Source organism: Xiphophorus hellerii, chromosome 21 (assembly GCF_003331165.1).
Source record: "Xiphophorus hellerii strain 12219 chromosome 21, Xiphophorus_hellerii-4.1, whole genome shotgun sequence".
In the NCBI taxonomy this organism is placed as follows: Eukaryota; Metazoa; Chordata; class Actinopteri; order Cyprinodontiformes; family Poeciliidae; genus Xiphophorus; species Xiphophorus hellerii.
This window is the reverse complement of record NC_045692.1, coordinates 4,658,568-4,678,934: the sequence shown is the minus strand read 5'-3', so window position 1 is coordinate 4,678,934 and position 20,367 is coordinate 4,658,568. Positions and strand designations below refer to the sequence as shown.

Below are 20,367 nucleotides of genomic sequence, written 5' to 3'. Positions count from 1 at the left end.
ATTAATTTCAGTGTGTGCTGGAATACGAGATGTTTCGTTAAATTTGATAAAATGGTATATTCACTTTTATACATATTTAGTTTTTGTACACAGATTGCAAAACCAATCTATGTACAAAAGGCGCTGTATTGGACTTCACTGGGGCGCCACCTTCTGATAGAAACTCAAACATTTAATGGAGGATATAAATGCAAGATAAGAGAGATAAACCTAAAAACTGATATTGATTTAGTTCAGAATTCCTATACCATATTATTTGTTTTTGTGTGTGTTTTTGTTTTTTGTCTTTCATGGTTTTGACTAACCTACTATTACTCGGAGAAGTGACTCAGGGTTACCAGAAAAAAAAAATTAATTAAAAATCACAATACCAATACTGCAACATTTGTTTGAGCATCTGGAATGGTCAGAAACTGTAGTCTTTTCATTCAAGGTTAGAGCAACAATTTCGATGCTTAATGAAATTTACCACATGTAAAATTGTTCAAAATGAGATAGCGCTATATAAGTAGGAAAATATTGAATGGAATTTTTGTCATAAGCGTTCTTCTAAAAGTTGTCTTTTATTGTGAAGAGAATAGGACGGAAGCGCTGTTTCTAACGGGCCGCTTTGCTGCGGGCGGTGCGGCGTCTCCCTCCGCTTTATCCTAATTTAGTCCGAGGACAGGGGACCCGCTCCCGGCGCGTCAAGGATACAGTTGTTTCTTTTAAGGCGTTCTGCTCCGTCTTTCGGCTTAGATATATGGTAACATTCGCGTTTTCGTCATCCAAGTGGAAGTTGCGTGGCATGAAGATTCGGAGGAAGCTTTGAGTCCTCGGAGTAGAAAAGTGTCCGCCGGTGCCAACAGGGCAGACAGCCGCTGCTCTCAGTGCTTCTGTGCGGCGGGACATCACAGGGAGCTGGACGCGGACGGCTCGCTCTTTGCTCCTGTATGTCGCCTCGGATATAACAGCACAGCGGCGAGGTAAACGAGCTGACACTGGATATTTTCTCTTCTCTTTTCTTTTCCTTTCATCCCCTAACTAATTTGAGCTGGTTAAAAGACACTTTTAAACACCTCCCCGTCCGTGTGAACGCTGTGTAATCGCTTTGTGAGCTGAAAAAGTGTAATTGCTGCCACAAACTGATTTCCTTTGGTGTTGAACCAGGGTTCCTGCAGTCTGAGAAATGTGTTGCATTTAGTTTTCTTCTTTTTCCAAGACAGGATATGTATGGGGAAAAAAAGGATATATCAATTAATTATTTTTCCACTATTCATCCACCTAACTCTTACTTTAACTCCACCCATCCAAGTTTTTTCATCCACCCAGCTGTAATGTCTACATCATCCCTCAAATTGTTCATGGTCCATTTATTTACACAATAATCCATCCATTCATTTGATTTCCAACCACCCTTTACCTATCCATTTTTCTGTCAGCAATTATTTCTGTTTATTAACAAATCATCCATCTTGCTATTTGTCTGTTACATTCATTTGATTTACAACCATCCATCCATTGATTTTTCTTTTGTCACATTCTGTTATTAAAAGCTCTTTATGGAAATCACACCCAACTTTTGCATCTATATTTTAAAAATTAAGACTTTTTGCTATGTTTGCGAGTGGGAAAGTTTTCATGTGAGACCTGAAACATGTGAACTCTGTGGAAAAATTCCGCTTATTTTTTCCAAAATAACTCACAAAATGGTTCAGGAGGAATTTCTGCTGCCGCCCGGCGTAGGTGTTATCTTCTCCGTTTGATTGAATGGAACTGCAGCAGGCCCTTCAGTGCGCCTGGTCATATGAAAGGGGCTTCAACAAGTGATCTCACATGATGTGTTGTGATCACTGTCGTTTCTCGTCACATGAGGCGGGGGAGAGAGCCACGCTGGAGGATTGAAGCCTCTCGCGGCGGGCGATTTGTCCGCAGCGCTTTTTGACGACTTTGTGTTCGAACAAAGACGTTGGCTTTTCTAAAGCAACTCGGCCCATGATTGGCAGGTTGTACAACTTCCACTGAGTGGGACCAAGCAGCAACCCCAGCGCCCCCCAACTCCCCTCTTCCTCCCCCGCCCCACTCCTTCCTGCCGTTTCATCTGAAGAGTGAGATGGAAAGATGAAAGCCTTATAAATCCAGCCGACCGCGCTGACTCCACACGGCACACGGGAGCGCAGTTTAATCAAGGAAATGGGGGCAGGAAGAGAGGCGAGGACAGACGGAGAATGAGAGGATGTCAACTGGGAAGGACGGCCAGGAGGGGAGGGAGAGGAAAGGCTAATTGAGGGGGAGGGTAGATGTAGGACAGATGTAGGGTGGAGGTTGGTAAGATGGCAACAGAGCCAGCAGCTATCAGCTGAACGGATTGGGACCCCCGTCCCCGAGGGAACAGCTGCTGCATCGTCCCAGATGAGTTACGAGGCCACTCTCTTCCCACCGAGAGCCACACCCAGGACGATCCTCTCAGTAGCTGCGTTCCTGTCAACCATAAAGTTGCTCAAATTGAATTTACAAAAATAAATTTGCTTAATGGAGACACGCCAATTTAAAAAAAAAAACAACCCAAAAAACGACTCATGTTTTTGATGAAGAAGCTTTCATGCTAGCGTGAGGTGGTTTTTCCAGACCTAACGAAATAGATGTATTCTGCGAAACTGCAATGGAAACAACTTTTTTTCCCCGCGTTACACGATCAACGTCCAGGTGTTACTGAGACGAAGAAGACGACATGAAGTTGTAGGAGGGTGACGGTGCAGCGCCGTTTTTAATGACTTATCACGTGAACAAACTTATTCAAATGGGATTTTTGAAATTGCGTTTCTTATTTCATGGAAACCTCCTCAATTGTGAAATTGTGTTTTATAGACATTAGCGGAATATTAACAAAGGTTTGCGCACATTCGTAATGGAATCGCAGCTACTCTATGTTTTGCCTTGTACACTCTGCTCAGGTACCTGTGTTTCTCTGTTCCTTTGGGAAAGAAGTGATGAATGTGCACCACTGCCGTCTGTGACACATGCTTTGTTCCTCTGGGAAACTAAGCAAAGATCGAAGCATCAGAGACTCAGAGTAGGGGAGATAATCAGCCTTTTATCCCATAACATGCTCTGTATAACCCCTGCCTTAAGTCTGCAACCAGTAGTACAAAATATTGCAATAAAATCCATGTCACCCAACTCTAATTGACGTCACCCGGCAGCAAACTATTTCCAAAAATATTAATGGATGCCGCCGTCTATGGGTCGATTTCAACATTTACTGAGGAATGGCCGACAGTATTGTCACAGAATCATAATAATATTAAGAAAGCTAATAAAAAAAGCACAACTAATGGGAATGATCTTCTATGGAGTGTTGCCTGCAGTCTCTCTAGAGAAGTTGGTTTGGAATGCATAGTTAGATTCATCGGTGGTGGGATTGTGATGTGATGCACTTCACTGGCAAAGATTTCTGTCATAATTCCATCATTTAGATTTTTCTTTTTCTGGCTTCTCCTGGTGCAGAATTATGACCCGTGTCTCGCGCCAACGACGTAAAAGTCAGATAAAATCCTACATGACCGTTCAGACTTCAGACAGTTGGAAAACAATCGGATATGCATCCGAATCAGCTCCACTTATGGAAGGGGCTGAAATCGCATGATCTTTTTGGGTGAAAAGATTGGGCCGTTCAGACTGTCGCGAAAAAGTCGGACATGGACGAAAATAAAAAAAATCCGGTTTGGGTCGCATTCGCCCGCTGTGTGAATGTAGCCTTAGATACAGGGCAAGATTTTCACTCACCCATTCAATTACATAAATATGTTTGATCTAAACCATTCCTTTGTAGCACTAGGTCAAAATCCTGCCGTTAGGTGAACCAATATTTAGGCTTGTCCGATGAAAAACTTTGCTGAACTATAAGTTGTCCCAGAGATTTTTGCGATAAACGATAACATTGTTGTTTGGAGACAATTTTCAAGTAATATATTGATAATGGCATAAGTTCACCCTGTGAGATCAATAAGGTTTAATTTTTGTAATAAACATTTAACACAGGAGCTTGAAGATATTTTAAATAACCAAAAAACAAAAAAACCCCTAAACAACCAAAAAATTAATAAACGACCAAAAACAATAAACAAAATGGAAATGAGAACCACTCACAATCAAAACTAAATGAAATACCCTTGAAAATGATTCATCATCAGAATGGAAATTATTGACCTGGTTTTAATTTACTTAATAGGTTATTGTGACAAGCTTGCCACTTATTATCGTCAAGCATTTTGCTGTGGTGTCAGTTTTTATTTTCACACATCTTCCCTTCAAGTTTGAACAATCTCCCTGTTCTTCAAATTTAGTGTTCTATCAATCTTAGTATATGTAATATGTCCATGGCAAAGAACTGCATGGACTGCAATGAAGTACCACACAAGTCTATTACATAGTTGGTGACATTCTAATTTTAAATGTCATGTTTTGGCTACACTTTTTGTTTAATGGATGGAAATTAAAATTTAGAATTTAGAAATGAAATTGGCCACACAAATTGGATGGCCAAATGATTAAGACACCGTTTCCCTTCCACCACATCATAATCTACTACTTTGTGTTGGTCTGTCACGTAAAATTACATTGAGGTTTCTTGTGACGAAATAAGGAAAACTTCTACGGGTGGGAATACTTTTGCTTGGCACATTATGATGACCTCGACAGTTCAGTTTTCCCTTAATTCTACACAACATCTTCACATTTCTTTGCCTTTCGAACCGCTAATACGAACGTTTCCAGAGTTGAATTGAAGGGTAGGTTTTCCTCCCGGTGGCGTGTTTATGACCTCTACAACCGTTTTTAGCTCCATTATTTTGCCTTCGCTCGTTCCCTGCCAGTCTCACACGCCGCCTTTGGAGCAGACGAGCTCCAAATACTTTTCTGGGCCATCTTTGGTGTTGCCCGTTGCTTCTAAAAACAGCTTCCAAAGCACCAAGGAGGAGCGGCGTGGTTAGAGCTGACCTCTGCTCGCCATGGTCTGCTGAGAAGACGAAGCCAAACATGCTGCGTTGGTGGTAAATAGTAGATGCCTTTGAGCTCCCTCTCTCTCGTACCGTGTTTGTTGTAGTGATCGCGTGAAGGCTAAACTTTGTGGCCCTTCATCCTTCCAGGCCCCTGCCCACATGGATGAACATGTTTAGAAATGTGGCTGTGAATGCCGGCCGTTCTTTCATCAGTGAGAACAATAGCCGAACTGGAATCAAAAGAAAACATCAGAAATATATATTTTTTAAATTTCTCTGATCCTGGTTGAATAAAAAAAATACAAATGACGTGAGGAAAAACTTGTACATTATACCAGAATGCAAGGCCAGACCTGAATGCCATGTTATCAACTTCCTTTGTTCAATTAGAGACAGGAAATGAGTCAGGAGACACGCAGCAAAGTTTCCCAGCTGGACTCACATCTTTGTAACTTTTTAATCTTAATTTTTCTGTAAAGCCTTTCAAAGTTTGTGTCTTTTTTGTTACATTTATCTGTTATTTTTGTTTTTTTTACACTAGAGTTCAAAAAGTGGGTCATTTAAGTTTGTCATTTTCTTTTTACAATCAGCCAAGTTTGTTCCCACAAATGAGGATTTTCACTTAAGTTTCACATCCTCACAGCATGCAGAAGTTAAAGAGCAGATAAAAAACAGCAAGTATGTACATATACAGTTATATTAATTAAATATATATATTAATTCCAATGAAGCTTGTTTACTAAGTGCCTTTTGATTAAAAACAACCGTTAAGCAGGTATTAAACGTATTTTCTATTAATTCCATATTACTGATATTAAAAAGTTTTTGAATTGGTCTTATGTGAAATGTCATGTTTTCATTAGCTGTAAGTAAAAAATCCTGATAATTAACAAAATTAAAGGTTCGAAAACATTAGTAGCTGTGTTTCCATTGAGAATTGCTCAGATTGGAATTATGAAAATACATTTGCTTTATGATGCGCCAATTAAAAAAAAAAAAAAACGACAAATTTTTCAATAAAATGTTTTGCTTTGGGATGTTACCACTGGTGGAAAATGCAAAGAAGACGACAGGAAGTGTTAGGAGCGTTTCTAACATTAGCCAAATATTAACTACGTTGTGTGCACATTTGCATTGTAATCTATTTCTTGAACTCAGTTACTGGAATAAATTAATTTCTAAATAATAATCTATTAGATTGAATATGGAATATGGTTTTCTTGGTCTGAGCAGGAACTTGCTCTTTCTATCATGTTGTTTTTTTTGTTGTTGTTGTTAACAGTAGCTACCCGTCTGAACATATCTACCATAATACTCACTTTTTATATCTTATCACATTCCAACAGTCCACCTTCAGAATGCCGACCAGTTAGGGAGTTTCTCTTTTGAGGAAATGTGCAATTTGCTGTAATAGAAAGATAGCTTTGCACATTCTTCCAACTGAAGCTCTAAAATAGAACAGAATGTTGTTAGTTCCTCTTAGGGATGGCCTTTTGTAACCAAAAATGACATTCACTCCTAATTTTTAAAATGCTTTTGAATATTGCCTCATCTTGCATACTGACAACCTGCTCATGCGCATTCAAAACGAGTCACAGCTGCTTATGCGTTTAATTACATCTTCCGTTTGCCCCCGTGCTCATAAAGTTTTAATTACTGTAGCTACAAGGCATATGGATGAACAATTAATACTGAGATAAATCTGAATTCATCACAGTCATCCAAGCACAGGTTAGTCTGAGTGACTGCTGCTGGGCTGCACACAGTATAGTAGCAGTATCATCCATGATAAGGTTGCGCTGGGTTTTTTCATCTAACTTACTTATCAGCTCACGTTCAGTAGTATGATACTTTCTTCTGACTTGTTTTTTTTTTTTTGTCATATATATGAGATATTCAGGACGTTATTTATTTTTTAAAGAGTTATTGGAATCCGGGTTCAAAGCGTACTGCAGATTTGCTCGACTAACAATATGAGCTTCTTTGCTGCTACTGGGCAGTTGAAAAACAAGTTTACAGCATTGCCACTGTCTTGTGGTAGCACCAGCTGATTACAAAGTGATTTGTGTAGAAACTAGCAGGCCGTTTATGAAAAGACCGCCTAATTTTGTATAATGCAGTGACTATTAGTAGGGCTGCAGCAATATGTCTGCTGCCTGATAAATTGGTCCCTACTGACTGCAGAATATTAGCTTAATAATCAAAAGCAGCTCTCTAAACTCTGTCACAACAGCGCTACCAGTTCAGCTAGTCATTATTATTATTATTACAGAATCAGCATTTATTATTCACTCATAAGTGATAGAATATTTCCTGTCTCTGGTATTATTTGAACACATAATATCATACAAATGTTATCAACTCAACGACATTAATGGTTGATTAGATTTTCTTTCCATTCCTGTAGTCAAATACTGAGTGTTTTCTAAGATCTCACTGGAATTTCCCCCTTCTTTCCTTCTTGTCTAAATGACGTAAAAAAAGGGACACACACGGGCTTCTACTAGTTAATGTCTGAATATCCATCAAGGTCAGAAACTGTAATAGGTTTAAGGACAGTTACAGAGGTCCACTGTTCTGTTTAACAACTAGCAGATATTGAAATACATTGCTGACTCCCGATAATCTCCCATGACATGTTATCCTTCACTGCTCCCTTGAGGAAATATGCGTAACTGTGGAGTGCTTACTGCGAAACTCTGCGCCGCTTTTCCTCTCCTGCAGCGACGGAAATAGCAGCCCCGAGTTAAAGTGTTAAGTCTGGGCCCTAATGAAAGACATCTGAGTGTCATTATTGCTCCAGTTACGGTGGAGCAGCCCACAGATGGTCTTTTTGCTTGGCTTAAACTAGATTAAGACTCAACTTTGAAATGCCTATCTAGCAGTTCTGGAGCAGCTAACGCACACACTTGAAATTTCTTCAGCTTTTCATTAATCGTGTCACACTCACAGCTGGAAATATTTGCGCTGCGGTCAGCTGCTGTCATATATGTAAATATTTCCCAGTACAGCGCTGTTGAGCTGATCTTTGTCGACCGAGTCAGAGAAAGAACATCTGTGTCAGTTGTTTGCTGCTCTCCAGCTCTGCATGAAACAGCATGGAAGCTGTGTAGGGTCATTTAACATTTGAAATCGACATTTGATTAACTTTGCAGCAAGGCGGCTTAGTTGGGCCTCTATTCGTTTCTCTCTTTCACATGTTTGAACAGCCACTGTGTCAGTTTTGAGTGGGAGTTGGCTCGTTCCTGGGCATTTAGATGCAAGCTTCCTGTGTGCTCAAGTTGAGTTTCCTGTGTTTTGAGTAGAGGAAAAGCAGCCTCAGCATGCGTGGGGAATTTGTGCAGGACTACTGTGCACTTTCTTTTATTGGATCAGCATTAATATTGAAACAGATGAATTAAAAAAAAACCCAAGATATTCTACTTCGCCTACTTCTAGGAAACCACTAATACATGTGCCTTAAAAAAAAACGCTGGTTGAGTTGGTATTTCACATGGCATCTCCTATGCAGTGTCTTCACCCTTGGTTTATAACCAGAACGAGAAGAAAACAGGTTCTTGTGTTTTTAGCACCTGGTGTTCACACATAGATGTGACAGTGTGGGTTTCAGTGCTGAAGATTTGTTCTCAGAACAATGAGATATTTAACCTCCCAAGTAGAGTTTACAGGAACCATTAGGGTGGTAACCACATAATAAACCGCTTACGCTGTAATCCATTTAATAAAATGTTGTTGGGTAAATCTGAAAGGAGTCATCTGGTTAAAAGAAAGAGACACACTAAGATTCTTTGTCTATAGAATCCAATAACACTTTTGTGTGTCTGCCTTACATTTCCAAGGCATATGAAGATATGTTTAGAAAAGAAAAAGCTTAAAAAATCATTTTGTGTTCATCTGATCCTCAAGCATTCTTTTTTTCCCTCTCCAGCTAACGTGGCTGGAAGCTAGCACTCAGCGCCAAAGAAAATAAATGGAAAATGAATTCTGCCAATAATGTGTCAAGTAGCATTGCGCTGAAGTTTTTCAACTTCCCAATATGCATTTTATTTCAGATGTCTGTCAGGGCTTCCCCCGGAAAACCTTCTAAGCCCGATGGTACAGATGCAAGTTCAGTCCACAAGTGGTCCACCGTGTATTTGTATTAAAATATGTTAAAATTACAAAAATTTGAAAGTGCACTATCAGGCATCAAAATTTGGAAATAATGCCATATGAGGCCAATGGGCAGGTGCAAGATGGCACAATTGGTGCACACACTCTGACACCCGGTCCAATGTGTCATCTATAAATAAACAAACAATGCTTAGAAAGAGGAGCGGGGGCAAATAAAGCCTGGTGGCCCGCCAGGCTTACAATATATTCGGGTAAACCCTCTCTAGGAAAAGATTCGCGAATACACAAAATTTCCTTGAATAATTATGTTCTACAGAAAAATCTATAAATAGGTGACTAACTAGAAGCGTCCTGATGCAACTTCAGATTTCACACCTGATGCGACATCAACATCGCAGCTTAGAGTCTTGGCCGTTACCAATAGTTACATGGCACAAACAATGTGGGCTCAAATCCTACATTTATTATTTATTTTGTAGTGTGGAATGTTAGAAAAGGCTTGATCAAGTGATATTACCCAAACAGAGAAGAATAGTCAACAATAGGTATGAGAAAAATTAACTCATTTATTATTTTTTTAAAAAAGAGCCACTGTGCCACGGGGCGAGGTATGGGATACAAGAAATGCTGAAGTAGACTAAACCCTGCAGCAAAACTTTGGAGCGAAGTGTAGATCAGAGATTTTGGATGTGGGCGGATATATTTCTATACTCATTTTTTGGCTGATATTGGACCGATTTCCGATATCAGTATTAGCGGAGAACCCTAATATACGTTGGCCCGATGTTTTGGGCATTGAACTTCATCCTCAGCCGGTCGGGTGATTCACACAAAGTATGGAAACAGTGACTCAAAAGTAGCGTAATCTGTCCAGACACATCATCACTTTACCGTTTATCTTAATAATCAGGATAAAGGGTACAAAACAGGGTCACTCCATAAGCCTTACACAAACTTATTAGACTTAACATGACTTAATGTTCTAACTACAGTCCATTCCATCAGGCTTAGACCCACATAGAACACATTTTCAGATACAATATACGCGGAAAGATATGAAACAGTGTGACAGCAGCTGAAGAAATGTTTCATAGGCCGCTCCCTGTTCCAATGGATCGCGAGCTGCCGGGCTGGATGTTTCCCAGTACAAGCTTTAGTTTTTGGCCTCAGCAAGATGCCAAGAAAGTATTTGCTCATGTGGGAAAACAGTTTAAGTCAATGTTGCTGAGAGACAAGAGCAGCCACATGGGGAGTCCGGAATAACCAGCCCAGAAATAGAGACGTGAACAGTAATAGCTAGTTGGCTTCGCTCCAAAGGTTGTGGTTTTTGCCTTCATTGTTTCTCCTTAAATGTGCTGTAGGGATGGGGCCTGATTAGAGGTGAGCGCTGTACAATGTAGCTGCGTTTTGGGGGGCAGAAAATGATATCACTTCTGGTTAAGTGTTGTAGCTTTTCTGTACTACAGTCTTTCCAAAACCACATCCCCTCCAGAGGTGTATCTTTAGCCCTTGCTGAACACTTGAGGAATGTTGGCGGGATTGGAGACAATATCTGGGGCTACAGGAAGTGAAAAACAGAACAGATTGGTTTTCAGGACTGGCAGCAGGTTCTGTTTTACAATACTGAATTTGCTCGTATTACTTCCAAATATGTCAAACAGTGGGCCTCTGAGGAAACATTAAAGATAGTTTGAAAGAAGCATCAAAATAAATGTTTTCCTCCAAACTAAAGTGAATTATTTGCATTTTTCCATACCAACTTAATTTGGTTCTATAACTTATGTTTATCAAAATCTCAGCAGATGTTTCGAACGAAGAACTTTGTGGTTCAAACCATATTTCTACATGCAAATTACTTTTTCCAAACACTTCCAGAATGATCTACTAAGACAATTCTGGAAGACCGTCCTAGTGTGTTGTCTTGTATTTCACCTCATATGGAATCACAGGGAGCTGCCATGCTAATGTATGCTAGCTAACAAAAAACTGGGCATGCAGTTTATCTTCTGCATGTCACCGTTACAGCAATACCCAGAAGATATTTTTATGCCTGTCTTTCTCTTATTAGAATATTGTTTTAAAAAAGCTGAAATGACAGTTTCGCAATTTAATTTGGTTTCTAGATTTGAGATCAGCACATGAGGGGGTGCCGCCTCTCTCTTCTCACTACATTTTCTCATTTCTCCTGTTTCCCCTGAATCACACTGAGGTTGTCCTGCTCTATATGTTTTAGACACAAATACAAATCAACCTCAAAAAGCCTAAATGTTTACAAGTAAAGAGTATCAAACTCATTCAGCCACAAACCTGGTTGTGTTTTATTGGGATTGCATGTGGTTAACAAACTAAATTGTAAAAACATTGAAGTTTCACATTGATATTTGTGGTAATTATTTCAATAAGATTAGAAAATATATTGCAAAGTTTTACACAGGCACTTTATCTATTTTAACATGTTCAAAAATTCTTTAGAAAGGCTTAAACTTAAGTTGCTGAAACCAGTTAAACCTGTCAAGATAGAAATTGCAACTCTTATGATTTATGCTACGTTCACACAGCAGCTCTTAATGAATTGGGAAGTTCATGCAGTAATAAAAAAAGTCAAATATGTAGAGCAAGGGCCTTAACGGGTTTGGGCTGCTGTGTGAATGTAGCCCCAGCTCCAAGTGGTTTCTGAAACACATTAATGGAAAGAAACACATAATCAATTGACTTGTTGAATTTATAAAGTTGTAAACAAATATGCCACAAAGAACAAGCCTCATTGTTGTGGCTTGTTGGGGTAATCTCCTGAAATATCAAGGATAGGATTAGCCTTTTGATATATAGACCTGTATAACCTTCATGCTTTGTTTTCCTGCTTCAGCTCACTGAGCATTAACAAACAGGTAATTACCAGGTTTCTACTGGTCGTTGTCGCTCTCTGAGGAGACTTATTCCTTTAAAAGACCTGAATCTAATGATACCAACTTGCCGTCACTCGCCAGTTTTAACTCCGCTTTTTTTTTTTCTTCAGTATAGTAAAAGAGTTTCTTCTGTTTTGTATCAAACTGTAATCCTCAGATTATTCCTAAATGCTGCAATGAACCAACGGAGTTAAGCCATCATCACGTCTCATTAGGGCTGCTTTTCACACAGATTCTTTCAGGGATGAGAGGGCAGTGAGTGTGGGTGTTTGGAGTATCAAAGTCTGCGTCATGGTCCCTGGGGGCAGCCTGATGCATTCCTATTGTGTGGTAAGAGAAGGTCCTCTGGATCGGATCGTGGTGGGAAGCCAGACAGGGGGGTGGGGAGGCGGAGTTGGACACAGACGAGCTCTGTTTGGTATTCTTCTTTAACACTTCTGCGCTTGTACATCTCAGAGTTTAAGCATGTTGCTCATTGGGCGCTGCTGAAGTTACGCGGAGGGATGGGGGCCACTAGTTTGGCTCCACTTGTAAGTGGAGGAACGGGGTCGCGGTGGGGAGCGTGAACTATTGTGTGGCCAATACGAGGGGGTAGGAGGAGAGCAGTGGAATAGCTGAACAGATCCCTAAAACGTCTTTAATTGAAACCACAGAACACTGACGGTGTATTAATCATGTTACTGAAGACTGTCGGGCCTCTTTAGGTTTCTTTTTTCTTTAAGTTAAAATAAACTTGTTCACCAACATGGAAAGCAATGGCTTAGGAAAAAAAAAAAGAAAGTATTTTCTCAGGCGCCTTCTCCTCCATCCTGTCCTTTCACACCCATTCTCAGGAAGGGAAGCACCGGTTCCCTCACTGCCCCCTCCCAGCCATGACCAGTTCTTTAGCGCTGCTGCATTTGCTTTAACTGCTTACTTCCTGATGCTACTAGTCATTAATCACTGTAGTGCTACTGAGGTCAGCTCTTCTGAGAATTTGGCAGTATGGTTTAAGTTAGAAGGGAGTCGGTCCTATCATGTTGTTGTGTGTGATTCAGTTCAGGGCCGTCTCCTGACGATGTTTGAATTAGTCATATGCTGGTTTAAGTGACACATTAATATAACAACTGGATCTGTCAGTACAGTGTTGGACGTTTTCTTTCTCAAGCTTCAAAAAATATTAATCATGAGAATGTAAATTATTGAGCTCATTTTAATTTATCATCAGATTATTCAATGAATTGCTTATTGCAGCAGATTTGGCTGCAAAGCAACATTGCAATCAACTAATCCACCATTTAGCACTTTTTTCAAAGACGTTCTTGTCCTTCTGTGTTTTGTTTGTCGTCTTTTTTTTAAAACACACCGTAGCTGCGTTTTCATTATGATCGTACACAAATCTTTGCCTATTGTTCTTCTGTTGCAGAAACACAATTGCGCACAATTTTGCAATTGAAGTGTTTCCATTAAATAAGAAATTAAATTAAAATCCCACGTGAATGAGCTGGTTCATGTGATAAGTCATTAAAAATTCATGGCAAGACGAATGGAAACAGCTACAGACATATTGTATAGATATATAATTCAGCCATGGTGCTGGCGCTCATCGTCTTCCAGCCTTATTCAGGCACTGGATAAGGCAGAATAAGGGAGTAGCCGCTCCCTTTTCCTTGGAAACGGCTCCGTATGCGGCATCTGTGGAAATTTGTGATTTTCTAGAAGAGTCGTGGATTCAACTTGTTTGAATGACAGAAACGTTTTATTGAAAAATGCAAGTTTTGTCATAATTGCCGTGTTTCCATTAAGCAAATTTATTACCGTAATTTCTATTTGTATACTATTCTGGTCAACAGAAACACAGCTACTGATGCTGAAAAGAGACCAACTTTCTTCACTCGCTAGTAGCGTTTACACACGAGGAGTGTTCCCATTATCTCGACCTGATGGAGCACATTTGACTTTCCAGTCAGTACGTTTTTTGGTTATGGTCTGGCGAGCGGAAACCCGTTTCTCTGCAAATTGTATTCATAGTGGATGTACAGAACCAGCATGACGGGTCACTATCACGGTCAAGCAGTGTTCAACATCTCAGGAATGCCTGAGAACCTCTGCCCCCGTTAGACACGCATCACAATTATCTGCCATGTTCCAGCCTCTCCTGCCAAGTGACAGATCTGTGTGAAGTCCATAAAAAGCCGAGCTACCTTTAGTCACAGCTCAGGTGTGTGGGTGTGTGTGGGTGTGGGTGTTTATGTGTTGCTATCTCAGTGAAAGAATGACAAGGACAGCTAAATAAACTTTTAACAGCCAGTGCTGAGCTGCCCTCGCTCTACTAAAGGAGCTGTCTGCAACGTCTATGTCGTCTGGTTCTCTCAGGTTTCTTCTACATTTGAGTTCTGTGGTTGCTCTGCTGGGCCCCTCCCTCTCACTTCCACACATTTGTTTTTTGTTACATCTTTTGGCTCATGAATATTTAAGTTGTTTGTAGATTTCAGCCCTCATAAATCTGAGTATTGCTGGATGATGGAAGAGTATGCGGTATTCTTGGCTCTTTCAAAATGATATGTTCGGTTTCTAAACTGTGTAGGTTTTTTTGGATTTAGTCACATTGACATTCAGCTTTGGGTGTTTTGGATGAGCAGGGGAACTTTTTTTTTTTCTACATATTATGAAAATTAGGGCTGCATGGTTTTTCTTTTTTATCACTTTACCAATATTTTTTAAGTTTACAGCTCCAAACCTTGTCTGCACTGTAGCGTTTTTTGTTTTTTGTTTTTAGCTCGGTTTGGAAGTTGTTGTTTTCTACGGGGTCACTGACAGTATTCTGTGAGACCGAGCGGGACTGCTGGGAATCTGGGTAGCCTCAGAGGAGACTGCTCTTCCTTTGTGGAAATCTGCTGGGAAAAAAAGACAGCAAGGCTAAAGATGCCTACTTAGTCCCTCCATTTTGTGGTTTCGTCAACATGAACCAGTCAGAAACTCGAGGGTGGGCTATATATATTATTTTGGGGGGCTTTGGACTGTATTATTATTTATATTTGGACAGATTAAGCAACATAAGAGTGATAATCAAGTTTACACAACTGTTCTGTGTATAAGAAATGAATACACTTGAGTATTATAAGTGTTTTTGTCTATGTTCCTATTTAGAGTTATATAAATTTAATGGTTTACTCAGGATTTCCCCTGGAAAACTTGCTAATTCCAGTGGTAGGGGCATTAGTACAGTCCACCAGTGGCCCATTCTGTTTTTATGTTGAAAAGTCTTAAAAGTAAAAAAAAAATTGGAGGCAAGTTAAGCCTGGTGGCCTACCAGGCTTATAATACACTGGCAGAAACGCTGTTTATTGTTGGTCAATAGGAATAGTTTTCTTTTTATTATTATTTTGACTACCATGAGACTCTCTTGATATGATAAACTAAAATCAGAATCAGAATACTCTATTAATTCCAGGGAGAAATTCTGCTGTTGTAGACAATAATCTGAGTACACATCCAAAAAAAACCCAGATATGAAACAGAAATTTGATAAGGCGCTCCAAACACATTCAGGCATAGAAACAGCTGTGTTAAATTAAAACAAACAAAAACCTTTTTAAACCCTATTTTAAGGTGACATAAGCACTAAAAACACTTAGCATAAGTGACTCTTTGTTGTCACAGAAAAGAGTTGTATATTTAAATCACTACATGTAGGAAAGATCTAATTGCTTTTATTAAAAAAAGCACAAAAAGTACTTGTCATTGCTAAATAACCCACTCATATTGTTTATTCCATTTATTTGTCCATATTTATTTTATATTTGCTAACTTGGAGCTTTTGTGGAGTTTAGAGTTTATCACAGACTCTTATTGGGTAGATTTGCTGGTTAATTCGTCAGACTGTTATAGCTATTTGCCTAATTCACATAGAACTTTTTAAGCGCATGACTTGAAAGATAATTTTGGAACTGGTAAGTAAGTCAAATGTAACACTTGAAGACGAGCTTTAGAGACGGTGCATCGTTCTGCTCTTTTCCTGTTCTTTAGCTCTCTGACTCCAGCTCTAAGTTTTAAATTTTTAACCAACATTCCTCGAAATGCCGTGAGCCTGAAGACACTTGACTCCCAGCTTGAGTTTTATAGGCCTAGTTTGCATCTGAATGGATCCTTCAGAACGCCAAACTCGAAGTGAAAACAGAACCGGAGCTACGGCGCAAAGAAAATAGCTGAATGTTTTTGTAGTTGCCGGAATGCTGTGCGGAATGGATCATTTTGAAGTGTGGTCTCTCTGGAAATAGTAGTTTATTCTCCTTAACGTGGACCACACTCTTTGTGTAAACCTCTCTCTCTACGTTTCTGTTTTAACAGAAGGTTCTCAAGTTATATAAAATCCGTATTTTTATAGTAGTGTCACATTGTCAGTCATTGGTTATGTATTTTCTCTCTTATTGTTCTTTTTAACTTTAAATGGAAATACACAGGCAAATCCATGAGACCCAGGCACAGCACTGGAGATTTGAGCCATCTGATCTAATCTGGGGGGCTGCAGACAGGCTGTCTGCTCTTCTGTGTCTATTTAAATGAACACACACACACACCCCCACACCCATCACATAGGCATACAGGAATGCACTGGTCAACACCGCACACACTTACTGTCAGAACCTCTTTTCTCAACAGTGTAAGGCAATGTAATTTTATAATCCAGCCCCTATAAAAGACCAGAAGCAGCTGGTAGTTAGAAGAAATCAACACAAAAGAAGCTCCTGTTCCTTTATCTCTGTCTTTCTGGATTTAATTTGAACCTCATGCTTTGATATCCAGTGTCGAATACAGGAGCTTCTCTGTGGAATGGATCTCTTTGAGTTTTTGATTATTGCTCAAGCAGAATATTGGCTTCACATTCCAGCTATTATTTAACTGCAGTATTTTTTAAGCTCCTGCTAGCCTGTGTAATAAAAGCTAAACTTACACCACTGGTGTGTCTCGAGGTCGTAATATTTCCTGTTCCGTTTGTCTCTGTTGCACAGCTTTCATTACATTAGCATGGCTAATGTAGTTGTAGCATCACCAAAGCGACACAGTTTGTTACCCGATGACCTTAAGCGTCGGTGCAGTTGTTCTGTGAAGCTCTCAGAAATTTGTTAAAGAGCATTTGTAGACGGGCGTGCCGTGGTGACAGAGGGGTTAGTGCGACCCACATTCAGAGGCAACGTGGCCTCGACGCGGCTGTCGCGGGTTCGACTCCTGGACCCGACGACGTTTACCGCATGTCTTCCCCCCTCTTCCCGCCGTTGACAAGAGTAACAAACAGACTCCGGATGTGTCCGTTTTTGCTATTCTTGATTGTAATACAGCAGAATTCCCCAGTATTGTATTGATTGTTTCGTCGGTCTTAAATTTCATTCAAATTTAAAGGTCTTAAATTTGATTTGCTGAAACCTGCAGATACCATGCTAGGAGATCTGCTACGAGTCACAGTTCATGTGGGATAATCTGATGGCACTAGTCAATAGCGCATCACTTGTACGCAAGAATACTGCTGAAAGAAAGCCAAAAAAACCGAAAACGTCATGCAACAGCAATAATATGTTTGAGTGAGACCAAATCAGAACTTTGGCTGACGAGCAAAATGCTGAGTGTGGCAGAAAACCGAAACACATCCCCATTGTGAAACAGGCAGAAGACGCAATCAGCCTGCGGCAGAGGTTATTTTAAAGCAGAACCACAACCCTAAACATACAACCAAAACTGCAACAGAATGATTAAGCTTAAAGAAGATTCATAAACTAGGATGGCTACCATCGACATCTAGATCTAAATCCAATTGGAAATCTGTGGCAAGGCTGGACAGTTGTTACCCTCAATCCAATTTGACTGAGACTGAGCTATTTTTGCAAACATCATTTGGTAAAGATTTAAGTCTAGATGCGAAAAACTACTGAGAAAGTACAGCTAAAGACTTGCAGTTGTATTTGCAGTGAAAGGTGGCGTGACAAATTACAGACCTGGATCGGTTGAATAGAAACGTATGCAGAGATGCTGAAAACCATCCATCCTTGTCCTTTCAGTTCACAACCACTCTCTACTTTGTTGGCCTCTGTAACACTCACAGTTTTACCACATTCACATTTTGTTCCAGGAAACAAATAAGTTATTCCTGCACCTTCCAAACGCCACAATCATCTGCGGTGAAGTTTAGGAAAAAGATGTTCATCTCCAAAACACAAACTGTTAAAATGTTAGGGCTTCTTTAGGACAGCTGGAAGTGATTTAAGTACAGTGACAGTCTTCAAATACCTCAGAGATAACACTGTAAGAGAGCGCCTTCCTACTTTGGTTTGCACCTGTAACCAAGCCCTTTTGTTCCCGTCTACTTAAACATTTCCTTTAAGTAAGAAAAGTCGATGTATTATTTAAGATAAAAATGATCTCAGATCGCAAGTGTGAGTTAATTTGATTATATATTTCTTTCCAAAGAGTTTTTATTTCCATTTTCTTTGGTTCTGATCACTATCGAGGCCAGATGACTCGAGGAATTCCGACTCCTGGTCAACCAGTAATCATCCTGGGTAGTATTTATCAGCAATATATCAAAATTTTCTTACCAAAGAGAAGACTATTAGTAGGTTATAGACAATAAACAGTAGAAATAAAAGATTAAATGTGGTTTGAGACACCCAGCAACGCCGTACATGTCTCAAATCAACCTTTCCTTGCAGGGGAAGGACCTGCAGTCGCCGCATCCATTAGTGAGCCCCGAGCTCTGCATTAGGATTAGACCGAGATGCGTCGATACGGTTCCGGCCAAAAGGCCTGCGGGATCAATGAACACGACAGCGGAGGGGTGGGACTCCAAGGAGACGATGCTATTTACAGTAATGGGGGAAATCTGGGGAGGAGTGGCGGCCTGCTCTTTGTGTGGATACGTTTGTGTGCGAAAGTGGTCTGAATTTAATTAGCCGTCTGTTCCTCAGTGACCGCTAGAGAGAAGCCAAGCAACTGTCTCTGGATAATTTACGACCTCCAATTACAGGCAGGCCATTTACAGTTGCAGCCCGTTACCTCGAGCAGATCCGTCTCCACTGCTGCGGTCGGCTTCGTTCGGCTGTGTGGTGTTGCGCATGCAAACATTAAGACCATCAAGCAAATAGCCCTATCAATTGGAACTAAAACACGGTTACCTCTGAAGGTGCTTTTTCTTATCCTCTTTTAGGGCTGCAATTAATGCATATTTTAGTAATCGATTATTTGGACGATTAATCGATTAACCAGATTTAAAAATTGGCACATTCTCAAGATTTTTTATTTACTTTAGCTTATTTGATGGAATATTAGAAATGCATCAAAAGATGCAAATAAACAAATAAGTCGGTTCTTTTTTTTAAATGAGGAAATAGACTTTTTTTTTGTCCTAAAGTGCAACAACGTAGTATTCCTTTAGTGAACACTTGATCATATGCATCAAAAGATGCATCTGCATCCAATTAAATACTTCAGCCCTTTCTGCTTAACTGATTAATAATTATATAGCAAAAGGTGCTTAATATGAGATTTATTTTTTTTAGAGAATTTGAACCAGGTGTAGATAAAAACGAGCCACAGACAAAGGTTTTTATCTCAAATGCAAAATGTATACATTGTTGTGTATTTTTGGCTTCTTTACTGCTGTAAGTATTCTGCTATTTCATCAAACTGCTTTTTGCTGGAATAATTGTCAGATCATTGACTACTTGACAATTATTTCAAAAAAATGTATTAATCACAATTAATGGTTTCAGCCCTGATGTGTTTTCTTGTGTGTTTTCAGATGGATCTGAAGCTGATCTTCATTGCATTTATAGGACTCTTTTACTGCTGTAACTCTCAGAAAGGTAAAATTGTTTTTTATTATTTTTCTAATATGACGCTAAAACCTTCTTCTTCACATGATTTCGTGTTGCTGGTTGCTAGCATGTTTAGTGAATGGCCATAACAAGAGAAGGGTTTAATGAACTCGTAGAAGGAGCTGTTGTGCTGTAGCGTCCTGGAATAAGATGGAACATTATGAGCCTTCAATCAGTGTTTCACACCTACTGATGTGTAAATGAATGAAGTTTCTGTCGCAGAGCCTCTCTGTAGCGCTGCTCCCTTTGACTCTGACCACTCCTCTCTCTTTGTTTTCCATCTAGAGGGGAATGAGTGCATCAACAAAAATGCCAAACACTGTGGAGAGTGCATCCAGACCGGAGCCAAATGTGGCTGGTGTACAGACCCGGTGTGTAACTCAGAGCTACACTTACTGCAGACTAATGCACAGGGGTTCAATCATGTGTTTCTGTTCTATAGAATGCTCCGCTTTACATTAGCATCTGTCTTCCAGCTGGTCTCAAAATTCTACCATTTCTGATTGGAAACAACACATGGCT

At 39.9% G+C, this 20,367-nt stretch overlaps 1 protein-coding gene across 2 annotated transcripts in view; it reads left to right on the top strand.

Moving 5' to 3' along the window:
- The first annotated feature begins 633 nt into the window (after nt 1-633).
- The window catches only part of itgb1a (integrin, beta 1a), a 34,085-nt gene continuing 14,351 nt past the window's right edge, over nt 634-20,367 (top strand). The window contains exons 1-3 of one of the 2 annotated variants that reach the window (XM_032551030.1): nt 634-965; nt 19,770-19,833; nt 20,131-20,216. In XM_032551030.1, coding sequence (XP_032406921.1) covers nt 19,770-19,833; nt 20,131-20,216 — 150 coding nt within the window. In that variant the 5' untranslated portion in view covers nt 634-965. The remainder of the gene's footprint in view (nt 966-19,769; nt 19,834-20,130; nt 20,217-20,367) is intronic. The other variant, XM_032551031.1, reaches the window with a different exon arrangement.